This window comes from Rhodamnia argentea, chromosome 5 (genome assembly GCF_020921035.1).
Source record: "Rhodamnia argentea isolate NSW1041297 chromosome 5, ASM2092103v1, whole genome shotgun sequence".
Lineage (NCBI taxonomy): Eukaryota > Viridiplantae > Streptophyta > Magnoliopsida > Myrtales > Myrtaceae > Rhodamnia > Rhodamnia argentea.
The window spans coordinates 2,211,343-2,229,780 of NC_063154.1; the positions used below are offsets into that span (position 1 = coordinate 2,211,343).

The 18,438-nt window shown below is 40.8% G+C and overlaps 2 protein-coding genes across 2 annotated transcripts; both read left to right on the forward strand.

Moving 5' to 3' along the window:
- Positions 1-8,043: 8,043 nt before the first annotated feature.
- LOC115743617 (probable inactive receptor-like protein kinase At3g56050) lies at positions 8,044-13,599 on the forward strand. Its single transcript, XM_030678466.2, has 9 exons — positions 8,044-8,360; positions 8,466-8,604; positions 9,373-9,444; positions 9,538-9,681; positions 9,780-9,920; positions 10,412-10,824; positions 11,983-12,173; positions 12,265-12,397; positions 12,786-13,599. The coding sequence occupies exons 1-9, from the start codon at positions 8,246-8,248 to the stop codon at positions 13,388-13,390; spliced, it is 1,953 nt and encodes a 650-aa protein (XP_030534326.1). The 5' UTR covers positions 8,044-8,245; the 3' UTR covers positions 13,391-13,599.
- An 818-nt stretch (positions 13,600-14,417) lies between these two features.
- Positions 14,418-15,331, forward strand: LOC115743621 (non-classical arabinogalactan protein 30). The gene has a single exon (XM_030678475.2). The coding sequence runs from the start codon at positions 14,612-14,614 to the stop codon at positions 15,158-15,160; it is 549 nt and encodes a 182-aa protein (XP_030534335.1). The 5' UTR covers positions 14,418-14,611; the 3' UTR covers positions 15,161-15,331.
- The last annotated feature ends 3,107 nt before the right edge of the window (positions 15,332-18,438 follow it).

Here is an 18,438-nt window from a genome sequence, read left to right on the forward strand (position 1 = left end):
TTTAGCAATCGGGATAGAATAAAATTTGTCTTAAGTAAATGCGACAAAAGCAGCCAAAGAGATTATAAAACTCAGGAACAACTACCGTGATTCATACTGTCTTTGCCCTTTTTTTGCCTGTCTGTTCGTGTCTCTTTATTTGACTTTTCTTCTTCCCATTTTTGACTCCTTCCCCTCTCTGATTTCTTTTTGTAATTTTTCTCAACTACTCTTATCTCTCTCCTACTATTAATATGAATATTATCCTTATAAAATTTAAAAGAAAAATTGGTTTGGCGTTCGTCGGTTTGGATTTTTCCAAACCGAACCGAACCGCCAATTTTTTATCCGGTTTGATTTTTAAGAATTGGATTTTTGAAATTACTTCTCCGAACATAACTAAATTGATTTCAAGTCGGTTCAATTCGATTCGGTGGTTTGAATTAAATTATGCTCAACTCTATGAAGAACATTGATTCCACCCTTTTACTCATCCAAAAGAGGAAAAAAGGAAAATTTTCAATTAAGGGCTTGAAGTGCCCTTATTTCCTCTAATAAGAGCTTGAAGTGTCCTGCTTATTTCAAATAAGGGCTTGAAGTGCCCTCCTTATTTCAAATAATGGCCTTAAATGATCATGTCTGTTTCAAATAAGGGCCTCACCTCACTATCCGATCGGGGGCATTTTCATCAAAATATAATTTTAATTCAATTTTTAGTTAAATTAAATTAAAAATTAAAAAATTAAGATATAAAAAAGGGGGGAAAAGGAAACACATGCAAGCCCTCCCGTCTATTGCCACCCCACCTGCGGTGGGGTGGCACAATTCTTGTCGGGGTCACCAACCCTCTCCCGAGGTCAAGGGAGGGCCGCGGCCGGTGGAGGGTGGTGACCCTAGCCCGGATCCGAGAGAAGGTTGTAGCTCTCTCCCAGCTCAAGCCCTCGCTAGTAGTCGGCGGGGTTGCTGGCGACCCCGACGGCAACCTTCCCCGCTCCACCGATGGTGTGGTAGCCCCTCCCACGTGTGTGTTTTCTTTTTATTTTTTTATATTTTTAGAAAACTAAAAGAGGAATAAACACATAAAAAATTCAAAAAAGAGTAAATAACGGAAATGCCCCTAATCAACTAATGAGAGGCCTTTTTTTTTTAGGCCGATATGGTCACTTCGGGTCCTTATTTAAAATAATATCCACCTCGGACTCTTATTTGAAATAATAAGGATACTTATTTAAAATAAGGTCCACTTCAAGCCCTTATTTAAGAAAATGATAACAATTCGAATCCTTAATTGAAATTTTTCCAGGAAAAAAGCCAAAGACATCTGAAGCATAACAAAAGATTATGGGATGTTTTTCCTCCTTTTGGGTTCTTGACATTTGCTAAGAGGAAAACAAGACCCGACCCGTTTAAAAATCCTGGCCCTAGAACCCTTTGCATATGAAAAGAGGAGACTTGGCCCAATATCGAAGCCCAACTGGAGTATATCACATTTTTCGTCCTTCCACTTATTTTAGCATAGCTACACTTATTAATCAGTGGAGCAATCACAAATCAAAATTAACTTTTGTTAACAAGTGTCTTGTTACTAATTAGCAAACGATTGCAAATTTTAACACTCTAATCGTTCTTGTAAACCGAGCATCAATGCTTTGAAAGTCGAAAGAGTGGGGACATAAATAATAGGCGACATGATATTTAGATCACAACACAATAGCTTTCATTATTATTTTTACTTAAACCCCCATATTTAAAAAATAAATAAAACGTAAGGAGATCAAGTGGCTAGCATCGAAACCAGGCAAAGTGTTAGGGTTCAGCGTGCAAAACACAATGAAATACGGCGTAAAAGCAAGAAAAAAATCGAGACTAAGATTTATCCGAATTCACCATTAAATAGGACTACGTCCAGTAGACGATTCTACTATAATTACCATACCACATTTCTCGTTACATCTCTTAATTATAAGATAAAGAAATATTATATAGCAGTAATAATTTATGAGCCATCTAGTGGCTCAAGGGTGTTGCCCCTGCGACCCCTGCTAGGGAGGTATCCTCGGACCCCCGCCTGCTCAACGGATAGCAAGACTCTCGTGTTTTTCTATCGTTGAGGAGCATGAGGCACATCCTAACACAAAATTGATCGAAATGGGTTGGGCAAGAGACCACCGTTTGACTCGTATTTTCGACTCCTTTTCCCATGGCAAAATCCTCGAATTGCATCGAAACTTACGTTCTGAACAAACTCTTCACATGAATAAGAAATCCACGTGTTGCACGGTACGCTAAAGTTGCCTTTAATCGGCTTGAGATCCCTTATGTGTCTTTTTTTCTTTTCTCTTTTGTGTCTTTGCACGGTGCAAAAAGAAGCACGAATGCGGTGGAAGGCACGCATCTCCCATCCTACTTGAACTAACACCAGGTGCCGCCGCCAATGCGGCGGAATCTCTAGAACATGTGCCGGTCCGACCGGCCCGGACGAAGAAACATCAGAAGCCAGCGCCGATTTTGACGAAAATGTTCATTCTGGGCCTGCGCCGGAGTCGTGAAAAGGCTGCCGGGTTTATATTTATGTCGCTAGACGCGAGATGACTAAGATTGATTGGGTCTGTTTTATTTTATTTTTTTCAAAAATAAATAACAATTAGGTCCCACTAATTTTCCTACCCGACCATTGACTTGATACTTTGGAACAAAGGAAGAACGCTGCTGACTGGGTCAAGGATGGAACGTCGCCGTCTTGATCCCGATAGCATCTTTTTTTTTCTTTTTTTTTACGCGTTTAGTCCACATAAGGCCCCTCAAACTCTTTTTTCTTTTTCTTTTTCTGATTTGCAAAAGGTTGTCCTTTTCAGACACCTAAAAAAGAAAAAGAAAAAGAAAAAGTTGTCCTTTCCTCCTTTTCTTGTTCTTTTGTCTTGCCTTTTTCCCAATTTCCACTTGCACGAGATGGTTCTTTTGTCTTGGCCTCTACCTGGATATTGAAAGGAATAGAGAGGCTCTGTACCACGTGTCTATAGAAGGCTTCCTGGAGTGGGGCTAAAAGAGTAACTTCGCCTTCAAGGAGCCTGGAGTGGGGCTAAAAGGGTAACTTCGCCTTCAAGGAGTCGGGCGCTCGGACGAGACTATGGTCCTGCCGGAAAATTCTTGTCAGCACACTTCGTACGGTGCTTAGCGCTTATTAACCAGAGGTTCGTAGCCCACAAGCTGATTAACAAGCACCGTACAAAATACAGATCGATTATAAAAGAGTCGAAACTTCAATGACCCATCACAAGCGCTGGAGGATACTATATCTGTTTACGTGAAGATAGCCAATCGAAGCCGACGTGGAATTTGCCTTCCTCACCGAGCCACCATCACCCTCTAAATTGAAAGAAAATATTTTTATTTTTTTCTTTCTAATAAATACTCTCGAATTTTATATCCCAAAATTTACATGAAACCATTTAAGGTCTTGCTTATGGCATGTCAGCACACTACAACCGTATAACGTTTGATATAACAATCAAAATCGAAAAATCATTTTAGGTCCCGTTAACGATTGTCCCGATTCCTTTCAATGGATTGACAATGAAATTATTTTTGTAATGTGTAGGTTAGCAAGTGTCTCAAAATACTCTTTAACAAGATTCAATTATCCTTTCGCTGTTCATTTTTTTTTCGATTTGTAGCCATTGCGCATGTTCCTAATACCCTTTCATTAAAGGGTAGAGTTACGGGGACGAGCAAGTATTTCTAGAGCTAGAGAAAAGTCTCCTCATGGCTCTTCAAACTTCCTTTTTGTTGAATTTTGAAAGGAAACCAAAGGAGAAAATTAACAATAGCCGCAATCCAAACTTAATCATTTTCAGGAGGTTGGTCAATTTTGATTATAAATTTTAAAAGCTTCGTCAAAGAAAAAAAAAATCAATTTTTTTTTCCTTTCTAGATATCTGCTGGCTGGCTAGAGAATCTTAAGTTATAAGGGATTGGTAGCATTGAGAATCGTATGATACTGTTTTGTTCCAAACATGAAGTACGGCAATGTGAATAAAAAAAACAAAAGAGCACGAGGATTGAAAATTTTACGACATTTATGTTTTTTTTTTACACGGACTATCTAAGCCTTCAATTCGGTTAATACCCTCAAATATACACAAAATGTCTCGTCCCGATGGACCACGTGAAGTATAGCGCATGAAATGGTGAGCGAGACTTTTTTCAAAATTATTCTAAGTAAGAGGCATTACGAATCACACGTGGAATTTTCATAAATTCGAATGAAGTATCCGATTGGCCCCGCCCATTGTATGGATTTTCTCTCTCTCTCTCTCTTTTCTTGGCCATTAATTGAGGGTGGGATCTGCCCTATTTCCTATTATCTTCCTCGTGCACTCTCGAATGTTGACTTGGGAATCGAAATCACAAAGACTCGCACTGGTCTTCTCGTCTAGATGAGAAAGGGTCTCGTTTGCCCCTCTTGGGTGGGAAAAAGGCAAAGCGCGGCAAACGACTCGATAAGCAATTTGCACTGGCCATTGTCGTGACGTGGCATTGCCTTCCCATCTTTTTCATGGTCCGACTTTTCCCTCATGCAATAATGTTTTCCCTTAGTCTTTTCATGTCTCTTTCTTAATCTTCTTCCACTTGATTTCATTTATCGCTTGGCCAAAAAATTCTTCGGATCATCATCAAGTATGGTGATGGGAAAGATTGTCATAAAAGTCCTCAACAAATTATGTGACGATCGATTCATTTCTGAAATTTTCGATTTTGCCATTTTAGTACTAAATCATCTGACGATTTTTCAATGTAGCCATTCCGATTAATTTTGGCTTGAAATATTTAAAATTTCCCTGATTTTTTTTTGTCCTTTTTTTTTTCTTCTTCTTTTCTCTCAAATCTAGAATTTTTTTGGACAAAATATCCGATGCAACCGTGGACCCGCTTGTCCTAGTCTATAACACATACCCGAATTGCAAATTGAAGAAACATCTGACAACCGAGCCGCTTAATCAATTAACCACCTCGAGTTTAGAGAGCAGTTTGCATCCCATTGAACTCCATTTATTTCCGACCCCCCCCCCCCCAAACCCCCCGACAAAAAAAACCACAAAAAAAAAAACTCCATCTATTAGAAAACTAGTTAAAAATGAAAAGAAAAAAAAAGGATTAATATCATAAAAAATTTCAAACTGGTACATCTGCGACTAATTTATCTGAAACTATTTTGTGACCATAAAAAATTCTAAACTGACACATTTGTGATAAATTTACTCTAAATTAATTTTTTTGATCACGAAAAGCTCCAAATTAGTACATCTGTGATAAATTTGTCCTTCGTTAAATTTGATTAGTACCACGAAAAATTTTCAAACCGATACACCTGTGACAAAAAGAGGGTAAAAATCCAAAGTTTATGTACTCGTTAATTGCCACGTGTCATACAATTTAGTAATTTAACGGTTAAATCTAACGAAAACAAAGGGTAAATTTATCACAAATATATCAATTCGGGATAAATTTATCGCAAGTGTATCGGTTTGAGATTTTTTATGATAAAAAAATAATTTAAGGTAAATTTATTATAAATGTATCAATTTGAGATTTTTCGTGCTATTAATCCAAATTAAAATGATGGACAAGTGGGCCCACAACGTCCTAACTCCAGCGACCCATGAACCACGAGTGTATTTATGATGGTGGCTGATCTTTCTGCGTCGGTCGCTCGGTATTATGTCTCTTATCAATGTGCTGGGGGCAAGATGTTGGTGACTAGTGCCAGAAAAAAAAAATTGAAACTTACGAACGAATTCGTCAGCGAAAGTTACGTACACATAAATTAATCAGCGCACGATTCATTTGTTGCATTGGACGTAGCTGGTGTTGGATGTGCTGGTATTGATATCGAGAAAATTATTTGAAAAGTCATAAATCTATTGTACTTTTGTCGATTCGATCATAAATCTTTCGATTTTGTCAATTGAGTCATGAGCATTTTGACTATTTTTCAATTGAGTCTTATTGGCCGGAAATCACCGATGTGAATGCCCATCATCATGTGTGGCACGGTAAGTCTTGATATGAAATTTTATTTTAATTAAAAAAAAATTAAATTTTGTAATTTTGTAATTTTTTTTTTTTTTTTGTCATTGTGCCGGGGAGGGTCAATAGCGACCCTCACCGGGTATGGGCGAGGGTCTTCGCAGCCAGCGAGGGTCCGATCCTCGCGGGCACAATTGAAAAAAAAAAAAAAGAAAAAAAGGAGAAATATAAATAAAAAAAGGTTTAGTTAAAATTGAAAGATTTAGGATTGAATTGGAAAAGATACAATAAATTTATGATATTGTGGACAATATTTCCTATTAAAATCCGGTTCGTGCAACGTCTAAGGCAGGAGCTATCCATACGTACGTACCCGGAATTCTTAAATGTGCAAGTTTGAAGAGGTCAATCGAGCACGGCACCGCACGTGGTTTCCATTTTTGCTTGAATGAGAATCACGCAGCACCGCCTCACAATGCTCTCCTCTTTTCTATTGTTTGCCCGTGAATTAAGACACGGAAATTCTCCTGTTTATGTAAAGCGACTTTTGCAATTCCTTTGTTTATTTACAGATTTCGCTTGAAATGTGCATATACTCTAATCTAATGTCAGAGCTATCTGGATCACGACTCGAGGCCAAGATACAACTAGCATGAGTTGATGTGAGAGAGATTGCTAAAAAAAAATATGTAGTATATGTAGAAACAGCACAATCTCGCAACGAATGACAGAGCACGTGTGTTGAGTGATTCGGAAGCAAAGCCCATCATCCCAAAAGGGCCGCCACATTGGTTCGCTCTTTGTAGGAGCTTTTTTCCGCATGCACGATATGGGTCAAGCAATTGGGATCGACATCGGACCACGAGAGGTAATGTGCTACGTTGTGGCCCGTGAGAGATACTTCTTTCGCTTGGGACAAAGTAAAGAGATCGCGAAGATGGAGCTTAATTCCGAGACCGTCAACATATCTAAATATTTGGACATCAATTTTTCGAATATGTATATCAGCATTGGTAAGTTAGCTTACGGTTTAAGATGAAAATTAATTAAGCAGGGGAAGCGTCCTTGCCAACGACCAGGTGCCCATTAGTACAAAGTCACCTTCAAATGTTTGGAGCGCCGAACATAAAGAAAACGACCACTTTCTTAAATCCTTTGGGATTGAATGGTCGTACTGTTTCATTTCTGTGAATTTCCGGGAAACTCCCCCCCTTGGTCTAATCCGGTGCGACCACACTAGAGAGAGAGAGAGGGAGGGAGAGATTGCGTGTCATTTAAAAAGATGTCGCCGGCGCCGGATGGAAACCTAACAGTAAATTCCATGGCAAAATGCAAAAAAAAAGAACTCAGTTTGTCTTCGACATTTCAGCCGAATAATCAACCCTCTTTAATTCGACCGGTTTGTCATTGCTCGTTGAAAGGGAAAAACAGACTGATTTCATTTGTTACGTCGCTCGCATCCCGACCTTTCATTTAGTCGCGACAAAAATGTTTTGCATGAAAAAATCTTTCGATTAGCTCGAAATCCACTTAGTCGAACCAACAAGACAAAAAAAAAAGGGGTAATTACTAGAAATCATAACCGACGAATGCTAAAAAACATTCCGCAACTTGAGACTTTCGTTTTGATTTCTAGACAAGTTCAAATCAAATCCATCAATTGATTAAGACCCGACTCGTTATGTTGAGATCATTTGAATTTGGCCATATTCGAAACATCTTGTACAAAATTTATCATTCGGATCGAATTCACGAGACCGAGATTAATATCGATTGACGTGTCGATGAACAGGAGTTAATTATCACGAAAAAGAAAATTTTAGGAGGGGCTAAACTGGAAAGAGTCTTTTTGTATATCTTTTTAACTCTTACCTTCCTGGTTGTTGCCTTTTGAGACCCGATCAAGTCCAAACCTACGTAGAAAGTACTTCATATAACGCGAAAAGACATTTAAAAAAAAAAAAAACTGTTGTAATAACAAAGGCAAGCATTCAAGCGTACGCGTTTTCAAACACATCTCAGTCTAAAATAGTCTGCAATCACGCGAGCTCTATATTTTTGTTTTATTTTCCACCTCTTGCTTCTCCTCCTCCTCCTTCTTCTTATCAGCTTACCCAATTCTTTGTGAAAGTTCGCTTTTTTCTTGCAAATTTTAGCTCAATAAGATTGTTTTGAGCTGCTTCCTGCAATCCCGACTCAGTTCCGTTCATGTTTTGAGGTCAACTTGGTTGAAGCGAGGATGAAGCATGGTCGGCAATCGAATCGCTTGAAGGATCGTATAGGAGTAGGATTCTTGTTGATGATTTCTTTGTTTTTCCAGCATCTTGGTATCTGCCGGTGCTTAAACGAAGAGGGTATGTGTTTCGACCTTGCATGGTGTTAGATTCAGGTCCACCCTTTTCTTTCGTTTGTCAAGAAAGTGAGGGAAAGTGTTCTTGTCTGGTTTGCTGTTCTTGCAGGCTTGGCTCTGTTGAGGGTGAGAGATAAGGTAGTGAGTGACCCTTTTGGAGCTTTGAGAAATTGGAACGAAAATGACGGAGAAATTGATCCATGCTCGTGGTTTGGCGTTGAGTGTTCTGATGGAAAAGTTGTGGTTTTGTAAGTCATCTTCTTTCTACTAAAGATCTTCCGTCGGCTATGTAGTTTTGCTGGGCTCGAATTTTTCTCGACTCGGTAGATTTTGAATTACTTTGATCATTGACGTTTGATGATTTGCTCGTTGACTCTCGATCGACATGTGATTATAGAGAGGTTGCTGCTCGGTTTGATTCGGTTTATCGCACGTTCTGGTCCGATCTATATCCAATAGAGATCTTCAAGTGTGTGGGTGAAGTATCTATGCCGGATTATACTGCTAATGGTGGATGCCAGTCTTGTTCTCGGAATTGCTTATGGAATCTATGTTGTTACCGTGATTCATCATGAACTGCCCAATAAGCAGCACAATCGATATAGATTATGGCTATGGCTAGCGATTAGTTTAAGGCATCCATGTTGGTTAGCTTGATCAACCTAAGTGTGACATTAAGTTGCAAGAATTGTTATAACATGAGTTAGTGGTGAAGAAAGAGGTTTTCACTTGGTTGACTTTGCTTTAAGCTTGAAGGCTTACGTATATTGCTTTAGTCTCTGTCTTGGAAAATCAAATTATTCTTGTTCAGAGAGGTTTTATGTGTTTCCACCACCTATTTCATTGATGAGAAAACTAAACTAGTCCCCTATGATTATCTTTGATCAGATAGATTACTTGGTTCTCTTTTGCTTTTTGGAGTAATCCTCCCGTTAATTATGTGACACTTTGAAAGGTTTGGAACTTGTATACATGCCTGTCGTTCCTGATGATCAATGCAATAAAAAAACTTGTAGGAACTTGAAAGATCTTTGTCTCGGAGGAACTCTGGCACCTGAGATGGGAAACCTGGTTCACATTAGAGCCATGTAAGTCATGTAAAGAGGCAGTTTTTTATTATCATTTCCCGCATTCATCTCTCTTTTGTCCTTAGTGATGTCTTCTCTCCAATTCTATTGCAGTATTCTGCGTAACAACACGTTCTCTGGAGTCATTCCAGAAGAGTTTGGTGTGTTAAAGGAGCTGGAGGTGTTGGATTTGGGATACAATAACTTCAGCGGGCCACTCCCATACAAGCTTGGAAATAATTTTTCGTTAGCAATCCTGTATGTTCTGTTTTTTTTTTTTTTTTTTTTGCTATTAATTGCAAATCTTGTTTGTGCTAATGAAGTTCCATAAGCTTAATTTCCTGTTTGGCTTGCAGCCTCGTCGACAACAATGAGCTTCTAACTGCATCCTCTCCTGAAATGCGAGAGTTCGCATTGGCTTCTGAATCTCAAGTGGATGAGAACCATCTGTCAATTGCTGCAAACAAATTAGCTTGCAAAATGAGATGCAATGCATGGTATGTAGTTGCAAATTTAGATTCTTGGTATTAACTTGAACTCGATTTCAGGTTTAGTTGTGAGGCGAGACTAGCTTCAAAATCTTGAGGATGTCTAGTATATGTCAATCTCAATCTCATTACTCTTCGCAAAATAATAAATTTTAATCGGACCAGCCAGGAATGTGCTATAGCAAAGCCATTCAAATGTCAAAAGTTCCAAAGGATGCAAAATGTAAGGTTTTTTGAGAATTACCCTACTCCCTGTGTTGCAGAGGGAAAATGCTGCTAGATTCTCCTGATATTGAACTATATTTTGGAAGTGGCTCAACAATTAAGAGATGCATAAGGAAAGAGGACTATTTGAAATCTATTATTTTTATTGATATAAAAAAAATACTTCTATATTCTTACGGAACTTTTGGTGGTTCATGTAAAAATACTGTGGCTAAGAGGAATGTATAAACAGTGCTTCCATAAGTTTGATATGAAAGGCTTTGTGTTTTTGGCAGGAAAGAGGAACAAACTAGCAATGCCATTCACAGCAGAGTTCTTGCTGTCACTGCTGAGCGTCCTGCAACAATTCCACGGGGCCCACCTTCACGGGGCCCACCTCAACAGATATCTGTCCGGTTACCACCGCCAACGCCACCATCCCCATCGCCAGCCCCAACCCTTGCCCCAGCCCCAGTCCCAGTCCCAGTCCCGACCTCATCTGCACCTCCACCTCCCGAGTTAACAAATACTCCACCACGACCACATACAAAGTCAAGTCATCAAGCAATCATGGGTGGAGCAGTTGGAGGCTCGGTTTTTATTTTCATTACCATCCTCGGCATCTATCTATGCAGAAGCAATAAGGTGGCCACCGTCAAACCTTGGGCCACGGGCTTAAGTGGACAGCTGCAGAAGGCATTTGTTACTGGTAACTATAGATTGTTTTCACTAAAAATTTAATCACTTTGCATATTAGAATACTGAGCACGATGGAGATGTGCAGGGATCACTCTTGAGTGTTGAATAATGCTGGACGTGCCAAGACTCAATAACTAAATTAATCTACTAAATGATTCAACAGGAACCTGTTGGGTGTTTAAATGGCCCGCTAAGTTTTATTATCCATAGCTTGCTCTTCAGTGCTAAGTAATCAATTGTTCTAGGGCTGGGTGATGAACCAAGTTTTTAGTCATAAGTATTCAAATATTCTAGGGCTAGATGACCAACCGAGTTTGTCGCTTCTGTTCTTCGAAATGATTATACTTAGATGGCTTAGTTGAAATAATAGTCTTTTAATTTCTTTGAGCTGTTGTTTTAGCGCAGGTGACCCATTAGATTGAAAATTTATTATAAGCTCCTCAAAAGAATTTTTTTGGTCGAGCCTCAAAGGACTTTACTTGGGCAAAAGTGTCATGTTTTGGGTTCACCTTTAAGTAAATTATCATTGTGAATTACAGAGTGTTTTTGTGTCTCTTCAATTGTCGTAGCTGTCACCGTCATTGATGTTACTGCTCTATTCATCTTGTTTACAGTCCTCTAGCTTACTCTACTGAATGTCAAGGGATGTTGGTCTGAAACCCCTATGATGTAAATGCCTGGACATCGTGCCCTTTGACAATATTCAGTTGCCATGACTTGCAGAGTGAGCATAGATAAACTCTATAATGCACTGTGGAACTTTCAGTCGACATGTAGATTTTATCCCATGATAATATAAATTAAAGATGAGAAGTAGCATCAGAAGGTGTGAGCTACCTCATCATTTAGTTCATTGTTCCTCCCGTTGTTAAACAAACAAGAGCAAAACTGAAATAATGGGTCTGTGAATACATCAAACCCAAGACAAGGGGTCCCAGAGCAAGTTACCTTAAGTTATCAGCATTCGAGGATATCCTTCTTTTGCCTTCATATGTGGATTCTACTGTCAGGAAGCTCCTTCTAAGTTGAAAAGATGGCAGATCTTGATTGTTTTTCATCCCTAAATTTTATCCCTATTTCTACCCCAGCTTTATGTATGTGTAATGGTTTTCTCCTGGCTAGGACTAATTTCAGTGTTGTTTACTTAAGATTTTTACCTGCATTCCAGGTGTACCAAAGCTGAAGAGAGCAGAGGTTGAAGCAGCTTGTGAAGATTTCAGCAATGTGGTCGGTTCTTCCTCCATTGGCACAATTTATAAAGGAACTTTGTCTAGCGGTGTGGAAATTGCTGTGGCATCTGTTGCAGTTAAATCAGCGAAGGGTTGGTCAAAGAATTTAGAGGCGCAGTTCAGAAATATGGTAATTAGAAGCACAGTTGAGAACTTGGGAGTACAGTTTGCCTTTCCAGTTAAATATATCAAATGACTTTCTCTTCTGATGATGCTTGTAGATTGGCACTCTATCAAAAGTAAATCACAAGAATTTCATCAATCTTCTTGGATACTGCGAGGAAGAGGAACCATTCACGAGGATGATGGTTTTTGAATACTCTCCCAATGGGACTCTCTTTGAGCATTTACATAGTAAGTATCGACATATCATATCATGTCATGTCGTATTTGTGGAATCATTTATTCATTCATTCATGCTTCACAAGCGATGATTTCACAAAAGGACCATTTCTTTCATCTGGAAATGACTGTATAACTGGTTGAAAAATGAAAAATCCTATTATGATTTGCGTATGTTGTAGGGGCAACTGAATTTGCAATATCTGGTCCTCAAGAATCACTTCTGACTGCTAATTATTTAGGAGGATGTTCATTAATGAGAGCATCTTTTAGTCGCTAAACAAGCTTAATGAGATAGGAGATTTCTATTCTTTAATATACTCGAAGACATTGACAAGCAATTATTATACACGAGCGCATAAAATCCATCTCTTACACCTGTTTCTTCCTTTTTCTGCAGTTAAAGAATCTGAGCACCTAGACTGGCGAATGCGGCTGAGAATTGCGATGGGCATGGCGTATTGCCTCGAGCACATGCATTCAATGAACCCACCAATGGTGCACAAGAACTTGAACTCTTCAGCTGTCACCCTCACTGAAGATTACGCTGCCAAGATCTGTGACTTCAATTTCTGGAATCAAATGGCTGCAGCCGAGATTGAACAATCTGGAATAGGCCTCTTAAACACCGCTTCCACCTCACGACGGCCCGAGAGCAATGTTTACAGCTTTGGCGTAATACTGTTTGAAATGGTAACCGGTAGGCTTCCTTATTCTGTGGATGATGGTTCCGTTGAAGATTGGGCTTCGGATTATTTGAGAGGAGAACAACCTCTCAGGGAAATGGTGGATCCAAGTCTTGATTCTTGTCAAGAGGAACAGGTGGATAGAATTGGACAATTGATAAAATCATGCGTCCACCCGGACCCGAGAGTTAGACCAGCAATGAGAGAAGTGGCGGCAATGTTGTTGGACATAACCGGAATCACCCGCGATGGGGCAATCCCGAAAATTTCTCCTCTTTGGTGGGCAGAACTCGAGGTTCTATCTACTGATGCAAACTAAAACTGTAAGTACGAGCTCAAGCTTTCCTTGTTTGCTTTGCATCTGAAGAAAGGTGACGATGAAACACATGCCTTGTATATATGAGGTAGAAGAATTAGGTTCGTCGTCTTATTTTTTAGTTTGTCGTGCTCTTCATATGGCTCTGTTGAAGCACACATACCAGAAGCACAAAGATCTGAAGAATTCTGAGTAGAGTTTTCCTTGTCTGAGCGCTGCATTGCTCTCTTTCTAGCCTTCTGTTCAGCTGGGCGTGCTGATCTTGTGAGTTCTACACTAGTGTCGATCTTTTCTTTTACTTGTATCTGGTTATGTCGTCTCAACTGGGGTTTGGACCCAAAGAATGGAGGAACAGCCAACGACCGCATCAAAGCTAATAGACCTTTTAGAAAGCGACATTAAAGCAGAATCCGATGGAACTTCATAGCACGGTGTCAATTAGTAACCTCTGTAATTCTGTTGATTTCGAATCACATCGATAAGATTGTCACCACCAAAAATGATCTCCGGCCCTAGAACTTGAGTTGGTCGAAACGATAAATGCTCGGAAATTTGTACCGATTTCTGCATTTTCACAAGACGAGCGAATTTTCCCCACACTGATTGAGATAGGGAAAACAAGCAGTTCCAATGTCATCCTGCGAATGACTCAATGCCCAAATAGATAGATTGGAAAAAGGCAAATTCTGCTGTCCAAAGTAGTTTTGAAAGAGCACGACATTCCGGGGTCGGCAATTTTCGATGCTCGCCATGATTATTTGGCAAATCCAAGAGCGAAACAAGCTTACACAAATTATATAATATGTATTAACATAACTGTATAGGGTTACAAAATCCGAATATCACACGTGAATACGAAATACCGGACCGCGTTTTAACCTCTCGTTAGTCAGGACTAGGCAAAAGAATGATCAAAAGGTTGAACCTACATATCATATACGAGTCATATGTCCATGTATCTACGACCGAAACCCTGACATGCAAACCATAAACATAACGGCAAAACTGTCATCGGTAGTGGGCTTCATGTAATGTCTTAAAAAATTCAGACGCTTCCCATGTAATACGACGTAGTTGTTCCCACGACTTCCCAAAACCCCGCCAAATCAACGGACTAGCAAACTATATAAATCTCTCCAATTCCCTTGAGACTTGCTCCATCCCAAACGACATCTCTTCCTATCTAACACAAACAAGAAACTGTCTCATCTCCGACAGGGAAGGATGGCTTACACCAAGCTCACCATCATGCTGTCCTCCCTCATCCTCCTCCAACTGGCTTCGATCTCCTCCGCGTCGGCGGCCGAAGAGAACGCCCACAACAAAACCGTCATCCCCAGGGCCACGGAAGTCGTCGTGGAGGGCATGGTCTACTGCCAGAGCTGCAAGTACTTCGGCACGTGGTCCCTGGCCGAGGCGAAGCCCATCGGCGCGGCCAAGGTCAGCGTCGTCTGCAAGAACTACAAGAACCGCGTCACCTACTACAAGACCTTCCAGACCACGGAGGGCGGCTACTTCTACGCCGAGCTCAAGGGCTTCGAGATGAGCCACCCCATCCTGGACCACCCGCTCCACGCTTGCGGCATCAAGCTCGTCTCGTCGCCCCTGGAGGGATGCAACCTCTTGTCCAACATCAACTACGGGATGTACGGGGCCCCGCTCCGCTACGAGGACAAGAGGCTGAGCGGGAAGGAGTACGAGGCGGTCGTCTACGCCGCGGGGCCGCTGGCTTTCCGCCCCTCGTACTGCCCTCCGGAAGGGACGCGCGCTTAATCAATTAATGAGTCGGTTTTTCTCAGGGAGTTCGATCATTAGCTCGTCTCTCTTTATTCTCTAATTAGCCTTTTGACTTGTGGTGAAGATGCAACGAAGTGTGTTTCTGAGATGTGTCCCAAGGCGTTCTGTTTTGTTCTTTTTCGGCTGCTGTATTACTGAAGCGAACCATAGTACGTGTCCTGTAATAGACACGTGAAAGAAAATTTAATTTCCTTACATATGTTCTCCCTTTAATTTCTCCATTTTTGTTCAATTTCCTCTTGCCCATTAGAGAGTTCGAAGTACTAAGAAACGTGTGATGCAGTAATTAAACACGATGGCACTGTTTAAATATATCAGCGAAGTAAAAGAATTTAGATACGTACAAACTCATGAAAATGAAAATGATTTAGGGCTCATGCTGATTAAATTTCTAAATAAAGCGTGGTTTTGCTGCAAATGCTTGAAGAGGTACAGGATTAAGCGGCATTGGCCGGGCGTCCAGAGTCCCGGAAGAGGAGGAGATTGGAGGCGTCGGTAGGGGCATGCCGGCGATACGGGTCCATAGAGAGAACCCGTCTCCAATGGCCCCGCGCCGCAGAATCCTCGTGGCGTCGGATCAAATCATATACCATAGTGTAATTAAACACGTAAATCTGGATTAGCGGTGTACCTTCATAGCCACCTGCGCTTCAACAGAATTTCTGCAATTGCGAGTTTTGGCTAATGGTAGATTCAGACAGAAGACCTTAAAAGTGCCAAACTGACCATATTTGGGTGGGTTTTGGATCACGTCCGTGGACGATGGACTGCGAAATTGGAGACGAGGGACGTGAGGTTGGTGTTCTAGGCCTGAGAGTCGCGGTTTTATGAGCCCCCTCCGTCACTTGCACCGGCAAGTCACCGGCGGCGGTCCTCCCGCCACCATCTTACGCGCCCCAGCCTCATAAATCCTCTGTGAATATACACAACCAATCGCGACACGAGTCGTGGGACAAATGCCTTTTTTTACATTAGTCCATTCATGAAGTTGTTACTTGAGGATCAACGAAATGTAAGCGGTCTTTATATCTGTGGTCAGTGCTACTTACTAGCATCATAATTATAGATTCATGACATGATCTCAGTTTCGGAACGCACATAACAAAAGCTAGACAAACCAAACTATTTCTGTTCACGTGTTCGAAAATGTCGAGTCAACCGCTTGAATATAAGATCGAAGCTTTCTGCCTCAAAGCGCCGTGGCAATTGGAAATGGAATTGATCCAATCCCTTCATCAACGGCCACAACCGATAGAAGTTATAAACGAGCACGTCCTTCGTCCCTTCATTCACCGTGAACAGCTCTTTCTTCTGATGAAGCCATCTCCCTCGACCCTCTTCACAGCCCGGTCGAAGTCGTCCAGCCGCGTCCCCTATTGCCGACGCGCTCGAAATCACTGACGTCGTGTCGTCGGGCCCCCGACCCTGCCGACGCGAAACGTCACTCCGGTCACTAGGTCCTCGACCAACACAGGTTGGGGCCGGGAGGCTACCCTTTGATTCCAAGCGATGTATGTCTGAGAAGTGACGAGTGAGACGTCGACACGTGGTAATGGCTTTTCCTTCTCGGGGCTTCTCAAAGTTGGAACGAACAGTGGGGAACACCACACCATCCCATAGTCAAGCTACACCCACACTCCCCCCTCTCTCTTGTGATTTCTAATCATGCGATGCTGGGCCGGCCCATATATCGCCATGACCTCACTCCCACGACGAGACACTCACTTGCTCTTCTGAGGCGAGTGTACCCCACGGCCGCAGTCCGGTGCCTCCTATCAGCAGGGGGGTCCCACGCTCGTTCCGCGTGGGTCCCGCCCGGCGCGTGGTAAAAGTGTTCCCTCAGTTGATTTTTGTTTTGGAAAACGACAGGCAAAATTGCAAGTGGGCTATTGGGCCAAACCATCCCCCTCCCCCCACCCGCTTTTTTCTTTTTTTTCCTTTTTCCTTCCGGGGAATGAGAGGGTTTATTCATCATTTCAGCCACATTTTTCCTTTCCACTTAGTTGTTGAAGTGACATTTTCGTTCTCTCTCTCTCTCTCTCTCTCTAATTATGCTTCTATAATATTTCCCCTTTCTAAAAAATTAAGCATACTTCGTACTTACTTATTTATACGGTGGAAGTCGAATTCCTTTTCATTTTCAATCGATTACTCCCGATGTAACGATTGGATCGATATCAGATACCGATATCTGCCGTGGTTTGAAAGTTTCGATCAATCGATACGATGATAAGTGTGATATGAACGAGTGATCATGATTCGTTCCTATTAATGATCTCGGAGGCATGCCGATATTATAAGGGAAAAAGATAGAGGGGTTGAACTTCCCCAAGTAAAAAGAAATTAACTGTATATGAATATAGAAGAATGTCCATTAATAGTGCTCATATCATTTAGCTTCGTTGACTTATGCAATACTTTATTGAAATTTCTGCACCCTGATATGGATGGTTTACCGATTTTCTCCATCGCATTAATTGACGAGAAGTAGCTTTTGGGCTAGATAAGCAAAATAATTAACTATCCATAGGCCCCAAAATTACGTAAATATCTTACATCTCATAACTTATCGTATATAGAGCCGAAAGCTATATTCAACATCTCGTGATATCATTGGAATTCACCGAAAAACCACCTGCATTTATCGAGAAAAACATATATATATATATATATATATATATATATATCGCATAAACCCATTTTGTTGGATCGAGTACATATTAACAATTTATAGACTCGCCTCCGGCCCCAATAAGAAATTGCTAACTGCAAATGCTCATACCACAAAGCATATATAAGCACAAAAGATGTCACCTCAGTTTTGGCTCCATTTACAAGTGGAACATAGTCTCAATTTATCATTGTCCCCTCCCAAGTATGCCTCTAAAAAGATAATTCCAACTTTAACAACAAAATACCCATTTTTGCTTTTCTTGTGAAAAAAGAGGAGAAAAAGGGAAATTTTAAAAAAAATAAAAAATAAAAATCTGTTAGCATTGGTTGATGAACTATCATATCTTGTCCAACTTACCCCGTACACATATGATGTTACTATTCTCAATTATTTGGACCCATCCTGCTTCTAACCAATAAAAAAAACACTTAGTCCTTTTTTTAATCTTTCTTTCCACGAGTGGTCCTCTTCAAACTAGGACAACCGATCTTATCACAAGGGTCGAAAATAAATTCGCAGTTAATGTTTCAGCTGGTTTTGATTAGTCTTGTCAGCCCCTTGAATGTCCAGATCGATCGCG